Source organism: Mauremys reevesii, linkage group 5, assembly GCF_016161935.1.
Source record: "Mauremys reevesii isolate NIE-2019 linkage group 5, ASM1616193v1, whole genome shotgun sequence".
NCBI lineage: Eukaryota > Metazoa > Chordata > Testudines > Geoemydidae > Mauremys > Mauremys reevesii.
The window spans coordinates 86,930,705-86,953,830 of NC_052627.1; the positions used below are offsets into that span (position 1 = coordinate 86,930,705).

At 44.9% G+C, this 23,126-nt stretch overlaps 1 protein-coding gene across 4 annotated transcripts in view; it reads left to right on the top strand.

The window, feature by feature from the left end:
• DLC1 (DLC1 Rho GTPase activating protein) overlaps positions 1-23,126 on the top strand; it is a 341,009-nt gene that overhangs the window by 277,325 nt on the left and 40,558 nt on the right. Inside the window, exon 1 of one of the 4 annotated variants that reach the window (XM_039541305.1) lies at positions 10,935-11,009. The exons of 2 other annotated variants lie outside the window; for them this stretch is intronic. Coding sequence is in view for 1 of the 2 variants with exons in the window: in XM_039541304.1 (XP_039397238.1) it covers positions 11,404-11,416 (13 nt within the window). In the remaining variant the exon portion in view is untranslated. Of the gene's footprint in view, positions 1-10,934; positions 11,010-11,057; positions 11,417-23,126 lie in introns of those variants that run through there. One more of the 4 variants, XM_039541304.1, reaches the window with a different exon arrangement.

Here is a 23,126-nt window from a genome sequence, read left to right on the forward strand (position 1 = left end):
TTCTCAGAAAGGAATACTTCTTGTATTTCATTTCTTTTTAAAGAGGGCTGCACAGTTATTGCCCACTTTAAATAATTAATTTTCAATGAAATCAAGTGATTTAGAATTGGAATTAAGTTGTTACTTCTCTGACAAAGTGTGCAACACTGGCGTCCTTTAGAATTCAGAAACAGCCTTTAAAGACCCAAGACCTCACTGAAGCCAGGTCTATAGCCAGAGGCCTGGTATCTCATGCAAGCTGAAGCTGCTCTATAATCTATCATGCCATTGCTAAAAGGATATTAAGACGAGCATTTAGAATTGTAGTCGTGTGTCTTACAATCCTGTGTTTGTATCAGCAAGTCAGATGACCAATTGCAAATTGTGACTCCTCTGTATCATGCTGTTTAAAAGAGGAGTGATGGCCATAGTACAGTTAGCTATCAAGGCATTTGGGCCTTAGAGGGAAAACAGAGGACAATGAAGTCCTTATTATTAGTTCTCATCCTACGAATCACTCCCTTATACAATTCAAACAGAAGGAGAATTCACCTATTAAAGTGAGTAATTGTGCCTGTTGGGCAAGCCTTTACAATTACTTGACCATCAATCCAGAACTCTTTGATTGCATTAAGGATAACAACACTTTACTGAGCAAGTATCTTGCTTCTTTCAGTAAGCATGACTTTAAACTCAGTACATTCATCAGGAACCAGCCTAGGATTCTACCATGAGATTGCCTCTTTTTTGTAGTAGTATTAGCTGATGCATTAAGTAGATAAAAATGTTAAATCTAAACTACAAAGGGCAGTGGCTTTATTGATTCCACAACACTCTTTAGAGACAAATGAGTGATTACAGTGTTATTGCTGCTGCTGTATGGTAAACACCCATGCCTCAGGTGGAATGTTTCTTTAAGCACACTTTCCTGCTAATACAAGACTTATGCTCACTTTTTAACTTTGAAAATACATTCACTTAGTGTCATAGAAATCCAAGTTAAAATGCAAACCAAAGAGACTGCATGGCTCCAAGAATTGATAATGGGATGGAATCAGAGCTTTCAGATTACTAGTAAGACTCTAGTACAGGTCGATGATTATCCTCTGGCATCTCCTTAGTGGCCTATGTGAAATTAGTTGGTGGTTTCAGTCCAGTTCCTAGCAGGCAGACATTCCAATCACAAAAGCCACTGGCCCTGACAATGTCAGTATCTACAGAGATTGACTAGGGATGGAGACTTTTGAGCTAATCTTTCACTACAGTGGTTGATTGGCTCTCCAAGTCCAAAGGAGAGCTTATTTAGGCTGATAATGTAGCATTATTAATTAATTAATTAATTAATTATTGTGCAGCACGGTAGGTGAGCATGCTGAACTTTGTTATAATTCTTAAGAGTGCTCAGAACTTCTACATTTTTACCATGTCACCCCAACCTCCTTGGATTGCTTCACTGGCTTCCTTTCTCTTACTGAATCAAATTTAAGTGCCTCATCCTTGCCTTCAAGGCACTAAATCAGTGGTTCTCAACCTGCCACTATGTGTTAAGTGGGCCCCAGGTTGAGAACCACAGCGCGCCCCCCCGACTCTAAAACCGCCCACGGTTCCCTATGTCTAACGCCATTGCCCAGAATGGGGCTAGGAGTGGAGCCCTGGGCGCAGGCCATGCAGCTGGACCCCAAATCTTGCTGCGCAGGGCTGGACAGGAGATGGACCCCAGTTCCAGACCCCGGCACGCACAGAAGACAGGATCAGGATGGAGACGGAACGCCACTGCGCAGGGCTGGGACACAGCCGGGACTAGGACCGGGACAGGAACCTAGACCCTGACCCTGGCCAGGTGCAGAGTGCTAGGCAGGGCCGGCAGCCAGGACCCAAGAAGAGGGGCCAGGAGCAGAGCCCCACCTAAAACCTGGGGCATACCTCTACTTCCCAAAGCCTCCTCCAACCCCCCAAACCTACCCACTCTCTCACCCCCTGCAGCACTCACCAGTCCCCTACTGGCAGGAACACTGGTGCAGGCTACAAGACGACGTCTACCCCTCAGCCAGCCCCACCCTCTGCCAGACTAGAGTGGCAAATTTTGATTATTTTTAGCACACAGCTGGGCCGTATGTAGCCTGTGGGCCACAGGTTGAGAAACGCTGCACTAAATAGTCTTGCTCCACCTTCCTCTATGCTCTCATTTCCTCCTGATGCCCCTCTTGCTCCCAGACTTCTCTCCTTATTCATAGATTTCAAAGTCAGAAGGGACCAACATGATCATCTAGCCTGACCTCCTGCACAGTGCAGGTCCCAGAACCTCACTGCTGCATCCCTCTCCTTCAAGATGCCGCTGTTCTTGAAACAGTATCCCTTTTCCTGTTGCTTGTGAAGGGAGCCATGAAATTGACAAGAATGACAGCCAACAGGCACAGACACTGTCGCCCTAACTACTCTGACATAAGCCCTATGCCCCTTGTGAAGGTGGAGTTATTATGTCGGTGTAGTAGAGCACTTACATCGGCGCGAACCAGGCTGTAGTGTAGACGCTGACATAGTTAGGTTGACATAAGCCGCCTTATGTCAACCTAACTCCGTTGTGCAGACAAAGCCTAAGTGATGATGATTACTAAGGGCATGTCTACACTTACCAGTAGATCGGCACAGCTGCAATCGATGCAGCTAGTGTCGATTTAGTAGGTCTGGTGAAGACATGCTAACTCGATGGGAGAGCACTCTCTCATTGATTTGTGTACTCCACCTCCCTGAGAAGTGTAAGGGAAGTCGACAGGAGTGAAGTGTAGCCACCGTGGTAAGTGGATCTAACTATGTCAACTTCAGTTACGTTATTCACGTAACTGAAGTTGCATACGTTAGATTGATTTACTGTGGTAGTGTAGACCAGCCCTAATCGAGTGAAGTGGATGGTGAACTTGTGGCTAAGGTTTAGATTAGGGATTCAGGAGATCTGGGTCAGACTTTCTGTGTCACCTGGGCAAATCAGTTAGAGTGGGATCCAAGAAGGGACTGAGGTGTTGTAAAGCTGAGTGCCATAGCACCTAACTTTTAAGTGCCTAAAAAAAATCACAGGAATAACACTATGATCCACAAAGCCTGAGTTCAGCACCTAGGCTTCCTATATAATGAATGGGAGGAGAGTAATGTGATCCAAAAAGCCAGCACGCTAGGTGGGGAGCCACCTAAGCTAGCCAGTGGAAGATGCCAAGGAGAGAAATGTGAGCTAAACTCTGCCCTAGATGCCTAAGTCCAGGCTGAAGGGAGGCACCTATCTTCTGCTTGTGATCCATGCACAGGAACCCACCACCAGGAATCAGGTGGTGTAGGCACCTAATGAGTTAGGCACCTGCCTCTCTCCACATAAAATGGCCAGAGGAGATGATGGTACCCATCTGATAACTTCTGTAGTTATAAGATAGGTAGTGGAACCATCTCCTCCTCTTCCTCTGGCTGAATTTTAAATGGGACCTGATCCAGTAGGTGTGCTCAGAGACCACCTAGAGATCAGGTCCCGCTCACAACTTAGGTGGCCAAATACCTGTCTTCCTCTGGTTCATGAGCAGCAGAGTGCAATCCCCAGGGTCTTGAAATTAGGAACCTAGAAAACTTTTACAACGAAAAGTTAGGCACAGAGTGAGTTTAGGTGTCTACAAGGTTAGGTAGCCAACTGGGAGTTTTGTGGCTTACAGTGGTGCCATGCATGGGAACTTAGGCATCTAACTCTGGAGTTTAGGCACCTAAATTGCCTCATTGATCACACCCTTAATCACTCTGTTTCTCAGTTTCGTCAACTGTAAAATGAGGATAATAACTGAGGGCTTGTCTACATTGCTCCGCAGTTCAGACTTTGGGGGTGTGAATAACAGTGCACCCCAAAGTGCTGCGCTGTAACTCCCCTGTGTGGATGCTGCAGATGTGAACTAAAAGGTTCCTAGTTCCCATTAATGTATTCCTAACAGCGCAGCACTTCGGTATGCATTGCTATCCACACCTCCATATTCCAAACTGCAGGCAGTGTAGGCATAGCCTTATTGACCTCACAAGGCTCAGTCCAGTCATGGATGTAAAGTCACCTCAGATCTTTGGATGGAAGGTGCTGTGTAAATACAAATTATTAATTATTTGTATTTAAATGAGTGCAACATATATTTTAGGATCATGGCATGTGAAATGGGTGAAAAGAGGATACCTCTTTTTTTTCTTTATAGAAGCCATTCATAAATATGAAAAAAGTACTACAAGCCCAATGGGAGTACTTGTGTAAGTGCTCACTAATGTAGAATTGCATAATTGGACCCTAAATATTTCATCATTTATAACTCAAATTTATGAATGGTACCTTCCTAACCTTGTCTACACATGATTTTACTAAAGGGGTCATTTTAAAACCAATGTAGTTCAACTGGTGCAACACTTACATCAATTTAAATCAGCCTTATATCCATTTAAGCATTGCTCTGATCTTCCAGATGCAAGCTAAAGCAATATAACTAGTACTAAAGAGAGATACTTGTGACCACACAGAGGTCTGCCCAATTTAACTTAACTCAGTTCATAACCAATTTAAATAAAACTAGTGCAACTGCTATGTGTAGACAAGCCCTAACTTTCAACAGGCGCATTTCAGCCTATTTCACAGATTAATACCATTTTATTGATGTTCTTGTATTCTTAAACCTGCCTAACCTTGATTCCATTCTCCCCGCTCTCTTCTCCTCCTCCTCCCCCCCCCCACATACCCTGGAGATTTGAGGAAATGTTGTCTCATACAGTGCCTTTCCCAGAAGTGAAGGTCTTTCATAGGCTCTCAGACTCTAGGTAACCTACTTTATATTCTTCTTTCCTTTTCTGTGGCTTGTTGCAGAAGTAACTTAATTTCTCTCTTTTCTCTAAGTCAGACTGCCAAAGTACAATACTCTTCCAATCCTTGCCATGCCAACCCTGTCATTTCCTTGTCCTGTAAAAGCTCAAAGGTGTACACAACAAAGAGAGGACAACTAATTATAGTGGCATTGCCTTGTCTGTTCAACAACAGGAAATGAGATTCCCTCTGGAAATGTAGTGTAGGTCTGTCTTACCTGCATTAGTTGTGTCCTCAAGACTGAGTGGAAAAAATTACATCAGGGGCACCAGAACCCCTAAGGGACTCATGTTTTATGGGCCAGACCTGCATTTTAAACTTACAACCTCCTGCCATAGAAGAAGCATTCAAAAAATGCAGGTAAATTCAACTGAGGCAGCGGCTTGCAGGGCAGCGCCAGCGCTGCCCTGCTCCAGCGCAGCGCCAAAACCCGCTGGGCAGCGCTAAGAGTGTCAGCAGCAGTGGGGGTAGCGCAGCGCCAGCGCTGGGGTACCTCCAGCAGCGCTCTGCAGCCTCCCAGCTCACCAGGAGCTCAGCATCACTCCTCACTCACCACACTCAATCCCTCAATCAGAGTCCTCCCACTCTGCACTCCTTCACTCACTGCCCATCAGTTTCTGCTCTACTGCTCTCTGCCCTTTGTGTTAGCTGCTTACAGGCCGGAGATTTAATCAGTTCCTCAACATTGCAGCACATGTCATGAGCACACCAGGTTGCAGAGTTACAGCACAGTTGGCACAGCCCATGCACAGGCCAGGACAGGGCGTCCCCCAGTGCCGAGCACATTCAGGCAGCAGCCTCGCCAGGGGCAGGGCATGAGGCCAGGCCCAGGCTGCAGCGCTCACAGGGGATGGGGCCATCAGCAGGACGCGCTACACATGGATGGGTGGAGCAGATATCCTGTAGACATGATGCGCCAAAGCCAAGAGAAATCGCAGATGATGGACAACACACCCGAGGAGAATCTGCGATCCGGATCCGGATGATGGGGCCAACCTGCTGCTGGGAGATGGACACGATGGACTGGGGTGGGAGTGGGGGGCAATCCCAGGGAGGGAGATGGAGCAGGAGAGGAGGCTGAGGGAGGAGAGGGAGGAGGAGGGGATGGGGGGAGGAGGAGCATGCTGGGGGGAGGAAACCGCGGCCAGAGACCGCAGATTCCTGGGAAGGCAGCAGCCAGGAGCTGCAGCAGCACCCAGCAGAACAGCAGCCGCAGCAGCAGCAGGCAGTTGCAGAAGGACAGGCAGAGGAGTTTTCTGTTTTATTTTCTGGGTGGAAATGTTGGGTCTGGATGTGGCAGCGTATGGGGTCATGCATTATGCATGCATGAGCTTCATCCAGATGTCTCAAGCTCTTCACGCATCGTGCATTATATGCCTGCGGGAGTTTAGCTTCAGCCAAAGCAGGGCTTGTCGGTCCAGAGCTGGCGCCCCGCCCACAGTTGACCCGGTGAGCCGTCCACTCTTCGGCCCACGGACCATTTCTGGAACATCCACACGCCGCACAGGGTCCCGGGGACCGCGCGCATTGGGGTCCAGGAGCTCCCCCCAGAGCCCTTTCCTTAAAGCTGGCTGTAGTGTTACGGAGACAGGTTAAGTAGGAGAGAAACTCTTTGGTGAAGAGACCATCATCTGCATCTTCACTAAATCTGTGCCTGCCCAGATTACCTCAAGCAACCCTCCCCACTCACTCAAGCCCCTCCTCTCCCAGCCCCTCTCACCACCAGCCCTTTTTCCCTCCTCATTCACTCCTTTTCGTGAGTTTTCCTGTGTTTCTTAGAATGCAATGAGAACTTCAAAGTGAGAGAACAGAGAGTACAAGCAATCTCTCTGTGTGAGATGGATACTGTGCTGGTGTCATAATGTTGTCATGTGTGTACAATGTCCTCATTTGACTTGACTAGAGAGAACCAGAAAAAATCCCGAAGTTTCAGAAAAAATTTGAAAAAAAAAGAGAAAAGAGAAGAAAGTGAGAGAAAAAGGAGTGAAGAGAGAGAGAGGAGAAGAGAGAAATGCAGTGCAGAAGGAAAAGAGTGAAGAGAGAGAAAAGCAGAAAGGGAAGAGGCACGGAGCTTGGCAAGAGAGTCAAAGCACCAAGCAGGCACATAAGAGTCACTGCCATGCCCGCCCGCCACCTTTGTACCTTGTGCCCCCCATGCCCCTCAACCACCCCACCCCCCCCCCTCCCCCACCAACACCCCAACCCCCCCACCACCCCCACCACCACCCGTTCCCAACCACACCACCTACACCACCCACACCCAACCAGCTCCCACCCCCCCACCATACCTACCATACCCTGCACCCTACCCCAACCCTTACCAAATGCACCCCATCACCATGCAGTATATGCACTTGTGCAGCATAATCCAGACAACCTTGCCCTCTTGTGTTAATGACCCATACCTGTTGTGTTCTTCTGTTAATGAAATGTCTTGTGTCTGTTGTCTGTGTTCTCTTTCAATTTTCTTTTTTCTTCTTTTCAATTTTCTTTTTCTCTTTGAATTAAGATAACAGAATTATGAAAGACAATTAAATAAACAAAGAAAGAGAAAGCAATAATAGAATTAATATATTAGCATTATTATTAATGATAGCAGTGCAATGGCACATTTGCTCAGGCAGCAAGCCTACTGTTGGCCCTCAGCCTCAAGCCTCTCCCCTCAAGGCATCCCCTCTCCTGAAGCCCTGTGCTCTGCCTCTCTAAGGCTCCTGCCTCAGGCCCTCATATTCTGTCTTGTCCCTGCTGGACCTCTTCTCCTTCTGCCTCACCTTCCCTCACCCCTTTACCCCACCTATTACAGCTCAGCTTATTAACATATAGCAACTGCTTTTTCCCAAGTCTAGCTTCCCATTTCAAGCATCAATCCTTCCCAATTAGCCAGCCAACCCCCACAGTCATTCTGCACCCAGTCCTTCTGCACCGCTCCGGCTGCCTGTCCCTGTGGGTTCCTGCTCCTGGGTTTCTGTCCCCATAGGCGGTCAAGGAGGCCTCGGGAGTAGGCCAATTATGGGGCTGGGGGATCAGACATCCCCCCCAAAGATCATTCTCCTGTGAAACTGTGATCTTCCATCCTCTTCCTTCCTGAACTGGCCCGAAAGATGCAAGGCATCTGCTCACCTCATGCCAGGCATCATGCCAATCAATCCAGCCGCCCTGAGTGATCCAGAGCGCCTGGCCGAACCATGAGAAATAACCATGCCAGGTGAGACCACTCTGATGCCAGGTAACGATTAGAATAGGGGCCATGCCCCCTGAATCGCCGACCCCCAGTTGCCTCCCATCACAGTCCTCCACCCATAGGAAACCAGCTCCCAGCATCACGCAGGATCGTCGCAGGATGCTTCTTGCGCTTGCTGCAGGATGCAAACCTTTCTTGCAAAACCACCCCAAACGACTTTCCACACCAAACTGGTTCCCCTGGTTCCGTATCCATCTAGCGTCTCATCTTCCATCTTGCCGATCCAGCCAGCTTTCCACCGCTTTTCACCGTCAGTCCGCTTTTCTCAAGTGTGTCCTTGCGAGCGAGCAGGCGGGCCTCTCAGCAAGAATCTGAAAGTGGCTTTCTTTGCAGAAAGCGCTCTCCCCACCCTCGTCATCCAGACTTGACCCATGGCTCAGTGCTCCCCACCGAGCCCAAAAGCGCGGCTGAGCAGTGCTCCGTGAACGGTGCTGAGCACTCCGCGCACGCGAGTGGCACGTAGTGTCGCGGCAGACAATCATATATTGATATCATCGTGACTCACACACTCACTGGTCACTTTGGAGCTGAAGGGCTAGCTCAAATTGTTGTGCTTGTGTTGTGCTGGCATCATCTCAGCAGATCGAGCCCATTTGCAGGGCTCGCGATTCACACAGAGTAACAGAAGGAAGACTCACACACGCCAACAAAACAATGGAAATGATGGCTGGGGAATGCCACGGGCGCGCGCTGGCAGAGCGGAGCGCAGGCAGCACGAATGACCCTTCCTTCCTTTTCTCCTTCCCCTTCACCACAGCGCCAAACGGCGTGTTCTGTGGGATGTTGGTGTTCTGTGGGATAGCTGCACAAACAACCTCTAATACACAGCTGGAAAGTGCTGGTGCACACACACGCGCTGGTAGCTGTCAGTGTGGCCACACTCCAGCGCTGGCCCTTACACAGCTGCATGAGCAGCGCTGTAACTCCCAGCGCTGCAACTTGTAAGTGTAGCCAAGCCCTGAGCCTATAAGAGTTGGAATTAACTAAGATAAGAAGAGGTAATTGACTGAGCCACTAATGGATGAAAAGTGAAGCTTGAAGATATAGTGCAGCACCATTCTCTTGTTGACTAAAAGTGAATTAATGATCTGGAACAGTGTAGGGGTTTCCAGAAACAACACTGTAATAGCCAACTTACCAGTTAGCAGCTTGCTGAAAGAGATGTGTATTCTTCAGGCAGATTGCCATTCAGGTACCGCACTTTATATCTGTCTGACCACAGTGCTGAAACAACAGTTGGAACTTCAAAAAACAAGAATTAATGTAAAATATGAGGCTGATTTGGGATAAAATTAACCAATCTCAGTCTTTGGTGATATGCAGACATTTTCAAAATGTCAGCGCTCTTTTACATGCTCATCGCTTTGCAACTGCTCAAAGTACTTGCGCATGTTCTGTATCATTTTAAGGCTCAGAATGTGTCTACCAAAAATGGGTATTTGAACGATCATCAGAAAATGTAAAAGGGACTAGATGGCTTAGGAAATTGTTATTGAGATACATCGCCTTTCACGTTTAGTTATCACTTTATAGTGACTGTTTGGTAGCCACTATGAAATGTGTTTGGTGGTCTCTCTCCAATTCCTGATAGATGGGTGTCCACATTTCAGAAAGCACCACCCTAATTGACAACTTTTTAAAAATAAATCTTGGCAATAAGGCCAAAGACTGAATGTAGATGGAAATGCAGGTGGGATCCTCACCTTCATCAGGTGCTCATTCCAGAATTGGGGCCTAACATACCCACTGTCCTGGATTTGAAGCTGGATCCAAATTTTGCTGCTCTGTAACTAAAAACTGTACACTATCTCCTACTGATAACAAGGAACATGCACGATACTCAGAAACTCAAACAGTACTATCCTATACAGTAACATTTATTGGAACAATTTTTTCAGAGCTGTGCTCATTGTTTCTTTTAATAGAGAATAAAGTATATCCCACTATAGTGAGCTGTCATTACAAGTTACAATATATATATATACTAGAAAATATCATCAAGTAATTAAAGCAGCATTGACTGTGTTGACCTTTACTTTTTGACAGTTGCTATCAGGGAAATGCCCCTAAAGCCCACTGAACATGGCTCATGCTATGACTAACATTTCAAATATCTACAGGTTAGGACCTAGGAAAATAGTTGAAGGCAAGCATACAACAGATGAAAATCAGTCAGCTTGTAGTCAGCCTCTGGAGAAAAACAGTGGATTGCAAACATTGTGAGCAAGAGTGTTCTCTATCCCTGTGTGGATAGGAGGGAGGTTTGACTTTTTAATCCTTACTTGGCTGTTGGTAGTGCCCTAAATCTGAGCTATGCCAAAATTATGTAGACTTATAAATCAGCTATAGACTCCCAAACAGCTGAACTTTAGAAGCCCTTCCATGTCTGACTGGCCCCTGTATTGCTGCCACCCGTAGGAAATGTTTAGAAACTTTCCCTGGTAGAGACAGGGCTGTAGAAACCCACCTCAGGGCTGGTGCTGGAGGAACACGAGCTTTGCTGAAAAACTGGAGATGGGACCCATCTGAAAACCTTAGCTTGGGAGTTTGCATTTCCTCTGCTGCCTTCTCTACCAGGCACACCAAAGTGAGGAGTCCTGGAGCCCAGGGTCTCGGGCCATGCCCATCTCAGGGCAAAGGGGGCTGTTTCATAAGGAAGGGGATTGTACACTACAGTTGCCAATTTTGGTGGGATGTATTCCTGGAGGTTTCATTTTATGATATAATCTTTAATTAACGATTAATCTATAGTTCCTGGAGAGACAGGGGCAATCCTGGAGGGTTGGGGACCCTATGTAAAGCTCTCCAGCAGGGCCTGGGAGAGCATTCTCCCTGGGGAGCTGTATCTCTCCAAAACGTCTCCACATCCAGGCCCAGCTGGGGCACGAAGGGAGGCGCCTACGCCCAGGAGACAAATTGAGGCACAAGGTAAATGATCAATCCTGCTCCCCCCCCGAAAGAGACACCGGGCGTGGCGGCAGGGGGCGTGGCCTGCGGCTGCCCAGCCGCGGTGCTGAAGTGTATGTGGGACAGGGCGGAGGGGAGGCTTTTTCAAACTCATCGCAGAGCCGCTGCGGCGAGGCAGGAGCGGAGGTTCGCGGACCTCCCCCGTCAGCAGCGCGCGGGGGCCCGGCAGCTCCCCGGGGAGCGGTGCGGGAGAGCGGGCGCTGGCTGCGGGGCGCTGGCGGAGGGGGAGCGGCGGGGCTTGCCGTTGCTAGCCGGCTCCGTGAAGGGCTGCGAGAGCGACGCTGGGGAGATGCGCTGAGGTCCGCCCGTGCCGCCCTTCGCCCGGCCCTTGCTGTGCCAGGAGCCGCCGGAGACCATGATTCTGACACGTAAGCTCTGTCCCTGCGCGCCTGCAGCGGCGGCCCGGCTGGCCCCGCTCTGCTGCCGGTGACTCGGGGTTAGCCTGTCTTAGAGCCACGGCAGGCGGGCGGCCGGGGGGGGGACCCCGATCCTGACCCCCTCCCTCTCGGGTACGGGAGCCTGTCCTTACTGCACTCGTTAGCTAGCTCCTCGGCTGGGGGCTTTCACAGCTGCCTCGGCACCGAAAGCCCGTAGCTTTTCATTGTGCCCCTCTAGAGAGAAAAAGCGAGCAGGTTTTAAGTTGCGATCGCTGCAATGTGTTGTCCTGCTACTGTTTAATGCTCCTGGGGGATGGGGGAAAATGACTTTCGTCCAGGCAGCGGGACTGGGCTGATGTGAGGTTGGGGGAGGGAGGGGAGGTTGCGTTAAAACACCTGGAAATTTCCCTTCTGCTGCAACAAGCCTGATCCGGCTTGAGAAGATCATCGATAGGCAAATGGGTTCCCTGCCTGGGTGTGATTAGATCAGTGTCTCTTGCTCTTGTTGTGCTAGAGGAAGGGGCGCCTAGCATAGTTAAAAGGGTGGGGAGGCTTGTCAGCGCAGACCTTTATCTTGGCACGTACACTAACAATTCGCAATTCCCCGGTGTCTCGTCTCCCCTCCCCTCCCCCCTTTGCATTTTGGTACCGTATTTCCTAACGATCTAAGATCCTGTGCATCCTTTCTGGCTTGCTTGAGATTCAAAATCAAGTTTCAGTCCACTACTGATGGCCTATTAATATTGTTGTTGGCTTTTACCTATCCAGGCTAGGTTCCCTCTTTCCCTCAGTTATCTACTGAGTTAGAAAGTTTGGGTTTGTTGTTGTTGTTTTTTAATAGCCATACTGGCAATATTTTCGAATCTCTTTCTAACTAGGAAAAGAGTGTTTGTTTTTAAAACGCAAAATACGTTCAGGTGCTGGAAAGCCTCAACTAGCAGTTGACTTGGTTTGGAAATTTGGCTGTAAATGTTAACTTCTGTTGCTGGTGACATACCAGGGCAATAGCCAAGTTTTCAAAATGTAGGTTATTAAACTTATGAAAAATCTGGTGCTGGTTTGGACTAGCAAGACTGAGGGGCTTTTCTTGAAACATGTTTTTTATTAGATTGCTTAGAATTTGTGACTTTCAATTCCAAGTGAAAATGTCAGAGTTGTAATTCATAACTCATAAAGGAAAGGAGCTTGTTGTAACTGAACTGTGCCTGAGGTTTTTAAAGGGCACTACAGTTGAAATAGTTAAACCAGTCTTAAAAGGGGAAAAAAGTGCCCAGGAGAAGGAAGCATATAGTTTCTTTTGAAGTTCTCAATAATTAGTCTGATGGCTTCAAGGAGCCAGATGACTCCCTCCTGTGCTGTGGTGCCCAAGCCCATGATGTCATGACTGGAGCCTTTGATCTCTTTCAAGGAACCCCCCCCCCCCAGTAGTAAACAACCCCCTATATTTCTAGCACAAATAGAAAACAAATTCTTTTTGTTGTCAGGTTACATTTCAGTACTACCCTCCTCTTTTTTGCAAATAGTAACTATTCACCAAAGACTCACTTCTACCATAATTGTAAAGCTGCTGAACAATGTGTTTCCATTAAGCTAATGAACACGGTACTACAAGTTAAAGTGCATTTACGATTAGTGTGACAAATCTTTTTAAACTCTATTCTTGTAAAGAAAATAAGAAGTTTTACAGTGCCACCTACATTTATGGCACTACATAAATTATTATTAATATGCCAGAAGGTTTTGATTTCCACATCATATGGCAACAATTTTTAAAATGTGTGGGTCTGTGGCTGAGGGAATGCATCTTTATCTTAGCCATCAATTACGGATGCATTTTTGACATGAGTAAGTGTGACCTATTTGAATTCTCTGGCCTGATCAAGAAATTCCCAGCAGCAAAGCAGTGAGATACCAAGTGTCAGGTTACATTTTTAATGCTGTTTTGTGGAGAACTAGAGGGAAGATAATAGCCAAACAGATTGCAGAACAGCCTCTGAATGTAAATCTATCAGCAGCTCGAAGTTTGACTAATTCAGCATCCATCTGGCCAGCAGGCTATTGCTGGTCCATAGCGTAGATAATTGGTATTAGGTTCCTCCATTAATTCAGCCAGTTTGGTTTGCCATGTTGCCTTTCAGGTTGCAGCAGATGGTAGCAGTATCCTTTAAGTCACTTGACCTGCATTTCCAATAAAAGGAAAAAACTCGATGACAGATTAAAGTATGGAGGAGTGGGATAGCCTGCTGTTTAGCAGATGGGCCCAGAGGTTATTTCAAGACTTGTCTGAGACATTGCTTAAGGTTAAGATTCCTATATTCAGTTTAGGTTCTGAAATACGTTATATGCAAAGAATATGCATCTATTATTTTATCAATGCTTGTGTGCTGACAGTTGATGATGAATCAAAACATTTTGAGATCCGCTGCATTCAATAACCTCTAGGAATCCCCAGACCTATATGACATGTAATAAAACAAGTTCTCTTTGCTCATTCTTCACCAATGGAATGTCTGAAAAATGCAGATATGTTATGTTGGTTTATGCACATAGAGAGTTCTAGTTCTTTTTGAGCAATACCAGCTGTCACTAAAATCATTTTCTAAGTAGTAGTTAAAAATACAGAAGGAGACCTTTTTTGTTTTGTTTAGATCTTAAATCTCAATGACATACCCAGCAGTTTTAGAATGTACAGGGAAATATTTGAACAGTACATTGCATCGCAACAGAGAACAAGATCCGAGACTAGGTATGTTCTGTTCTTAGGCCCGGGGCCTTACAACCAGCAGAAGTTGAGTGCTTCTCTTCTGATAAACAGCACTGTAGCTGCCCCTACTGGACAATGGAATAATACTGGTACTGACTATAGAAATCTAAAAGTACTTGCTTGCATACCATGCATACTGAGCCTCTTGAAAAAGGAGAAAGTGTGTACCACCAATGCTTCTGTATGCTAATCTGTAATGCTGTTAACCTACATATATAACATGTTTTTGATACCCAGTAAGGGCTTTCTAGGTTGCTGATCTTCTCCAATTGTACTTTGAGTTATAAGCAGGGAGGTTGAGGGAGAGTGATCATGCTTGTATTTTACTCTTCCTTTCAAGCAGATATTTTTCATGCTGCAAGTAGTTCTTAGCTTGCATATTTATGCATTTTGTAAATATTTAAAGGTGGGGTTTGTGCAATTTTTTTTTTATTTTTATTTTTTCCTGCCCAAGAGTACCATGATGTAGTGAGTTTCTAGGGGACCCACCCTTTTTCCATTGAAGTCAGTTGGTGTTTTGCTATTGACTTCAATGGGAACAGGATGGGGCCCTTGGTCTGTAAAAGGAGATGGAGGAAAAGAGCCCCTGTGTTGAACAGGATGGTCCAGTATTGTAAACAAGAGTTTCTCATGCTTAACTATCTTTCCTAGCAACAGGAAGAAGGAAATGAGGCTATGCAAAAGGACCCTGACAGGCTCCAGACAATACTAGCCCCACCCTAACATTCACACTATATGACCAGAAGACTTACAGAAATAAAAATAACTTCAGATGTTTCCCCTTCCTCCCTGTGCATATTGCAGAAATATAGCCAAATCAAATGATCTGCAGCTCACAAAGAGGACTGTTTTGTTGTCCAAGGACTGCATTGTGATATAGGGGTAATAATATAGCCCTAAACCAGGGGTTGGCAACCTGCAGCACGTGTGCCAAAGGTGGCACGCTAGCCGATTTTTTTACTGGAATGCTGCTGCCAGCCGGGGTCCCGGCTGCCGGCCCTGTTCAGCCCGTTGCCAGCCTGGGTGAACGGAACCCCCAGCTGGCAGCAGGCTGAGCGGGGCCAGCAGGGGTTCTGGCCGCCAGCATCGCTCAGCCCACTGCCAATCTGGGGTTCTTGCCGCCGGCTCCTTCCAGCTGGGATCCCAGCCATCGGGCCCGCTCAGCCTGCTACCGGCCTGGGATACCAGCCGCTGGCCCCGCTCACTTCGCTGTTGGTCTGGGGTTCCACTGCATTAAACTGATAAGATCTGCATTTTAATTTAATTTTAAATGAAGCTTCTTAAACATTTTAAAAACCTTGTTTACTTTACATACAACAATAGTTTATTTATATACTATAGACCTATAGAGAGAGACCTTGTAAAAATGTTAAAATGTATTATCAGCATGCGAATCTTTAAATTAGAGTGAATAAATGAAGACTCGGCACACCACTTCTGAAAGGTTGCCAGCCCCTGCCTTAAACGATAGTAGCATCTTGATTGGGCATTACAGTGGGTTTTCTCTACAGACTGCTCCTTACAGCTGTCATTGACAGACTAAATTTTCCTTCATTCTTTAATTCTGACAATTTTTTTAAGCTGGGTAGCTCTCAAGCATATAGGTAAGAAATTTGACAAAATCAGCCGGGCATTTCTGGAATTATTTCTTTGACTTGTTAAAGTGAAGATAAGCTTCGTCATAGTTGAGATGAACTGCAGAATTTATAAGCTCTCGATCCAAGAAGTGACCATGAATTTCAAACCAGCTAATCCCAGTAACGTTAGCAATTCCAGGCATATTTCTGACTTATCCCTGTGCTTTAGCAGGCTAAGGTAGACTGTAAATAATTCTGTGTGGTTCAAGATGTCAAGATGGTCTTGTTTATTTTTTACTCCAAGGCTGATGAATATAGAAGAATGTGAAGGCTGTTGCTTTTCCAACAGAGACTGACTGAATTAGTGGAGTGGGTTATGTTATTTAGGCCAAAGATCTGACCACAACTTTTAACTTGTTCTTTCACCCTCCAGTGAATACCATGTCTCCAATAAAAATGCTTCTGAGTCTGGAATAAGTTGCTATGATGTATCTTTAGTCTTTTTGCTGTTTGAGGAAAATCACAACCGGTGTTTTATCACTGATGAGATGCATGAATGGGGCACAGGACTTGAGCTTTGAAGTCTTGGTTCTTTTCCTGGTTCTGCTTGTTGTGGACCTCATGCTGGCCCACCTTACTCTGCAAATAGCCCCAATGAAATCAGTGGGACTACTTGTGAAATAAGGTACTGCTTGACACGAGTATAAAAGTAGTTGAGTCAGGTCCCATGAGCCAACTTCCTTAAGTTCTCTGTCTCAGTTTCCCTATCTTAAAATTGGAGATAGTAATACACACCTCTTAAGAAGCACTTTAACATCTGTGGATGAGGAGAGCTGTGTAAGTACTAAGCATTATTATTTGTTATGAAGGATTTTCTTTCAAACAGTATCCGAGCTCCAACAGAGGTGTATGTGTTTCTCTTGAGAACAATTGTCATGGGTCACATGGGATTATGACATTTTGTCCCAGAAATAAACATTTCACCCTAGCCCACTTATGATCAAGGGGGAGATTATCAAAAACACCCAAGGGATTTAAGTGGACTATTTTTCCATTGACTTTTCTGAGATTTGTTCACCTAAATAGCTTTGGTGCTTTTGAAAATCTCCCTCCAAATCCTCTTCCTTGCATACAGCTGAAGACCACACACAGAGGAGAGCAGGTATTTAAAAAAAATAAATAAATCTGTTGGAGTCTATAGTGGCCATATATCTTCTATAGTCTGAGTCTGTAGTGGCCCATAATGCTATTCCATGGCAAGTACTGCAGCTTCAGGGTAACAGAAACCCCTGCAAATGTATGTCCATGCTATGTGAGGAAACGGCCAGTGTCACAGATGCTGTGGCTGTACCTCACCCCAAGCTCCCCATACACACTAAGAAACAAAGAGCCTGTGTAACACACCACTGTTCTGTCCCATCTAGTGGCACTAAGATAGCTAGAGAGAGAGAATGAATGAATGAATCTGCTCTACAGCCTTAGCTAAGAGCCAGTTGACTTTTTAGCTCATGCAGTAGAGGCTCATGCACTAGAAGTCCCAGGTTCAATCCAGCCCACCTGCCAATGACTGGGGTCTGTCAGTGTTACAAGTGGGGGGGGCTTGTTCAGGATTTCAGCTGGGAAGTCTCTGAAGCTCAGGATGTGCTTCCTCAGCTAGGTTAAGTATGTAATTCTCACACCTTCTGGGTGTGGTGTCCTGTCCCATCTAGTGGCACCAAGACCACTTAGAGAGCGAGTTAGCTAAGGCTGTAGAGTAGACTCATTTAAGAGCAAGTTGGCTTTTAGCTCATGTGGTTGAGACTCATGCTTTAAGCTTCAGAAGCCCCAGGTTCAATCCCACCCACTGACGACTAGGGTCTGTCAGTGTTATACCTGCACTGGATGAAGTTCTCTTCTTCAGATGTGCCAAAGTCTCCCTGTCCCCCTGCACCAGATCAATGTCTCCACTGCATTTAGGTCCTTCTGTAGTTCTTACTTGATACAAGGTTTGGCCTTTAGTTCAGTAATATTAAGCAAGGTATTTTTCAAGTGGACTTTATTTGGCTCCATTGAAACCCGTCGTTATAACTCTCTCCATAACATATTTGAAGTTTCTATTTCCTAAATACTTGCTCCAAGAAAAGCCAACTTGTCACCTGGCATGTTAAAAGTGCAATTATGGAAGTTACCTTATCTCAGCCTTGCAGTGGCTTTTGTGAGCAAGGCTGTCTTCCAGGAACTGCTCCTGAGTTTATCAGCCATGACTAAAGGCTTTTATCCACAATAAAAATCTGTACTTTTATCTTTGACTTGTATAGTAGGAATTTGTTTTTAGTCTTCTGATTAAATAGTGGAGCCCACTCTGATATCTGTTAAAGGAATGGCCTCTTAAAAGAGCAATTTTCATGGGATGCAATCAAAACTATATAACTTCATTATAAATATATATATTAAAGGAATGTCTCTTGAAGGAAGAGACATTTTGGGTAATGGGAGTGGTTGCACCAAACACTAATTTAAAATACTGAAGCCCTAACGTATGTATGGTTTAGGGCCCAGACCTTTCAAGGGTCCTGGATTTCACAGTATGCACCATGTTCTGGGTGAATCAGCCTCCTTGTGTTGCAGCACCACCAAGCCAGAAGAGTTACTGTCCAAATAGCTTTTGTTTTAAGGAGTGGTCACCCAGCTGGGAGCCAGGAAGCCATAATTTCAAAGCTCATCTCTTCCATTGACAGGTGTTTATATTTCTTCAAAACACTTACTGTTGAGCATTTCTGTCAGAAGGGGGAATAAAGACCAGGTCCCTAATATAGCAGAACTAAGTATTGTCCACTCAGCTATGCTGCTTTTCGGAATGAATGTGGCAAAAATGTGTGCTTGGCTGGCCTATCCCCAAGCATTGCTGTAACCACTAGCTCACAAACTTCTTCTAGACAAAGAAATGGAATCCTGATATCCATGGTCTCACAAATAGTTGTATAAGCCATTGGCAAAGTGTGTGTTGTTCCCTGCTAGGGGCTAGTCCCCATTGAGAATAACAGTGTAACCAAAATGGAAGAGGTCTCTGCTGTAGATATGAAGGGCCTGGCTTCAAATTCTGCTGATCATGTATGGGGGGTGGGGGAGTAGTATGTGACGACATAGTTAAAGATTGTGTGATAATGCATGACTAGTATTATGAATTTATATTGTACTGGCACCTACAGGCCCAGTCTGGGGATTGAGGCCCCACTGTGCTAGTCCCTGTACACTCATATAATAGCCTCTATATTGGCAAGGCTGAAGACAGGTGGAGTGATACCTGACTAGCTAGAGAGCAGATACTTCTCATCTGAGTCACCGTTGTGACAGTTGAAATCAGCTGGGGGCTGCTTTCAGTGGTCTCTAGATTTGAAGTCTTGAGCTCTGACGCAGGCATTCTCAGTGGAGGCTCTATGGCTGTGGGACTTGTTCACTCTTGCTTTCCTGAGTTTAGAGCCTGAGTTTGCTTGCTGACCTTTTGCTTGCAGTACAAGTTCTTGGTTTAATCTTGGCCTAGACTATGCAGGTTTATGGATCTTGTAGGTTGGGATGTTTGGGGGGCAGGTCTGTTGATGGACTTGCAGTGTATGTCCAGATGCCATAGTAAGCAGGCATTTTTGTGGGTGGAGAACAGGGATGAGGTTTTCTACTCCCTCCATCCATTTGTTCTTCTCCACTTTTACTCCAAGTTCCTTTGAGAAGGATTGGATGTTTCTCACTCTGGAACCTGCCAGCATGGCTCCTTTGGCTGGCCAAGCACAAGAGGCGACTGTCTGGTTTTCCTCCTTAATAATTCTTTGCACGCCATCATCCTATGCCAGTGGTAGGCAACCTGCGGCCTATGGGCCACATGCAGCCCTCAAGACGGTGTTTACATTGACCATCTGCAGGCATGGCCGCCCGCAGCTCCCAGTGACCGCAGTTCACTGTTCCCGGCCAATGGGAGTTGCAGGAAGCAGCGCAGGCTGGCCGCTGCTTCCCACAGCTCCCATTGGCCAGGAACGGCGAACCTCGCCCACTGGGAGCTCCGGGCGGTTGTGCCTGCGGACGGTCAATGTAAACACTGTCTCGCAGCCTGCCAGCGGATTGCCCACAACTGCCCTATACTATCGTTCGATCAATAATCAGGCCAGATAAAAATTGAAGTGTCCAAATTTTTTTCCATACCTCACACGGATGCTCATTGGATAGCCCTTCCTTAAAATCTCAGGGAGGGGAGAACCTCTTTAGCACATGAACACAATAGTTCATTGTAAAGGAAACATACAGATTATAATAGTCCATTCTAAACAAACTTGTTAAATACATTTTGGTTTTGGTTATTTACAACGTTGGAGTGTACATCAGATTACACTGTATTTTAACTTGTTTTCATGCCCTCTTTGTGTGAAGGAAGGGATGTACACTGTTAATGTGGCCAACATGCAATAAACATATGTGAATCACTGATGTTCCTGGTGTACAACTATGCTTTATGGTGAGTTGTGGTGTGTGTTGACAGTGTCTCAAGGAGGATAAAATGGGCTTTTCTGATTTCTTCACTGCTAATAAATCTGTGTTGAATTAAGGATTAGGCAGAGGAGACATATTCATGCTTGCAGGCTTTGTGCATAATCTTTATAAAGAGAAACAATATGTACAGGTGAGTGGCCTGTAACCTTCAGTGAGTAGTGCCAAAATACCAGCAGTGATGATATTTCTCCCCTTCCACCCCCCACTCTACTTTCAAATTTGTCAATGGGGCAAACTGATGTGTAATTGGTTTACTTTTAATAGGTTGGAAAGAAAGTGATCGTTTTTGGCAATGCCAGGTTTTATTATTTTTATCCACATTTAGGAAGATCACATAAACCACTAAGAGCTCGATTGTTCCCAGTCATGGTCAGAATCTGTGGGGAAGGAGATGGAGATAACTTACCTTTATCCCCTTGCACTTCTGAAAACCAAGGATTGCTCTAGACTAGCACCCGATCCAAAGCCCTTTGAAGTGATGGAAAGACTGATTTCAGTGGGCTTTGGATCAGGTCTTTAATAAAACTGAAAATTTTACATTAAAATCAGTTTCCTTTTCTTTGCTAATCCATGTCCCTTTTTTTTAAAGAGAGAGAGAGATACTGGCCTGAAAAACTTTTGAAATAATTTTATATACCAAGGACTTTGGAAAAGAGAATTTTGATCATGAATCAGAGTTTGATGCATGAGGTCAATGTTATATTTTAGTGTTGCTTGCTATTATCAATATGCAATAAAACTATTATATGATTTAGCTTGGTATAATTTGTAGGAAAAAATAAATGGAGCTAAGAAACAGATGGGTTAATGAATTTGGAAACTAATGTTAAAATTTGGCTGTTGTCATTATGCAAGTAAGTAAACTTTAAAGCACCAGCTATAGAAATGAGCTGCTCACTCTAACTCTGAATAAGTAGTGGGGGCTGATATCTTTATAAAAAGTTCTGTTTAAAAACTGTACTCAGGCTTTCAGAGAAAACATCAATATAGGATCCCAAAGGAGGATCCTAAAAATCTGGTTCCTTTCATTCTTCTCTCTTCTCCCTCTATTACCACAATGAATTCCACACATTTTCTGTTGCTTCTCCGAATGTGGTGTGATTTATACATAACATGAACAGCATAGTTAGAGCCTTGCTACAGGGTTCCAAATATCTCCATAACTTGAAAATCCCCTCCAGTGCTTGACACACAGCCAGTCAATAACACAGGAAGAGTGTTTTTCAGTTGTCATCAGCTCATCGAGGAATATTTGAGTGGGTTTTTTTTCCTCCTCCTTCTAGGGCTTTTATTATTAGAAAGCAGCATGTTTGTTCAAAAACCCCAGGCATTGCTAATCTGAGGAAGGGAAAGGAGGTGGTGCCACACATCATCCCTTTCAAAGACCTTACACATTTTTTTTCAAAAGTGTTTGGCAAGAAATATAGTGAAAATCAAAGAAATCTGTGCAGGCATCTTTATTAGTTTGACTTGACTATTGAAGTATGCAGAGTTAAATGGAGATTGACACACACCCAGCTGAATGTAGATCAAAATAGGTTGAAGCAAAGTGAAATTTGAGGGTATATTAAAATAGTCATTTTGCAAAATTTCGTGTGTGTTTTTGAAGATGCGGAAGAGGGAGGAAACTGCAGGAAAGGCTGTATTTTTAGCTTTTCTTCAGACCCTGCAAATTAAACACAAGGACCAAATTCATCCAATGTCAATGGCATTAACCAGGGGTGAATTTGGCCCATGATGTTTTAAAAAGTTATCAGTAGTGCACACCTACAATAAAAGGGGCACAGTATAATTAAGTTTAACTCTATTGTCCTATCACTGTTATAATAAGAATTGATTAACACTATTAAAATCAACCTTTGAGCAAGAACCTTTGTCGGGCTTTTCAGAATTATTTTTTGTTTGAATGTTCATTGAAATTTTTAACAAATTTCAACATTATATAAAGATAATTATGATAACAAAATACTGATTTTTTTTTTTCATTTTGTATACATTTTGGGTTTTATTTTTTTATTTTTATTTTTTTTAACTGTTGACACTTGCCAAAAAACAATGTTGCTTTCTTGGAACGTGTGCAGCACTGAACTAATAATTCCTCTTCTGCGTTCGTACTAAGGACTGTTTAGTTTTGAGAATTTTATCTGAGATTATAAAAGAGAATTTGTGGGTGTGGCGATCCTGGCCTGAAAGGTAATTTTAGAATGGAAACCTCCAGTAGTGTTAGAATGGTCTGATCAAACCTGATGTTGGATCCATGATGTAACTTCATAAGATTTGGCAGGAATGTAATTCAAATACCCAGAAAAATGTTTGCTTTCCAAATTGCACTGGGGTTGTCATTTTGCATCCTAAGAGGGACAGGCATTAACATGGGACATCTTCTGCCAGGTTATGAGACTCTGCAAAGTAACAGTTCAGAACTTCTTGAATAGTTCAAGACACTGGTTTGGTACTGACCAGAAACTTTCCAAAACTGTGCCAAAAATTAAAATGCTAACAATTTTAATGGGAGAACTGCGGGGAGCAGAATCCCTCTGTACTGCATCCATGCAATATTAAATCCAGTACCTTAGAGAATTCTGTGTATTGAAGTAATTGTGACATCAGTTCTAGTATCTGACATCACTAGGAGTCATGGGGGAGTCAATTTTGGTTAATGTACATCCTTGCATAGGTCTCTTATGGTAGCTAGTCCATGAAGGTTATTTTGCTAACTATTTTGCAAAAAATATTTTTTTGGGCAGGAAAGTGAGTCCTTAATCCATGAGCAGACTAATAGTTCTAATTTTGAAAAAGTAAATGGATTGTATTCCCACAGCTTCCCCAAGTATTTATGTGCTAG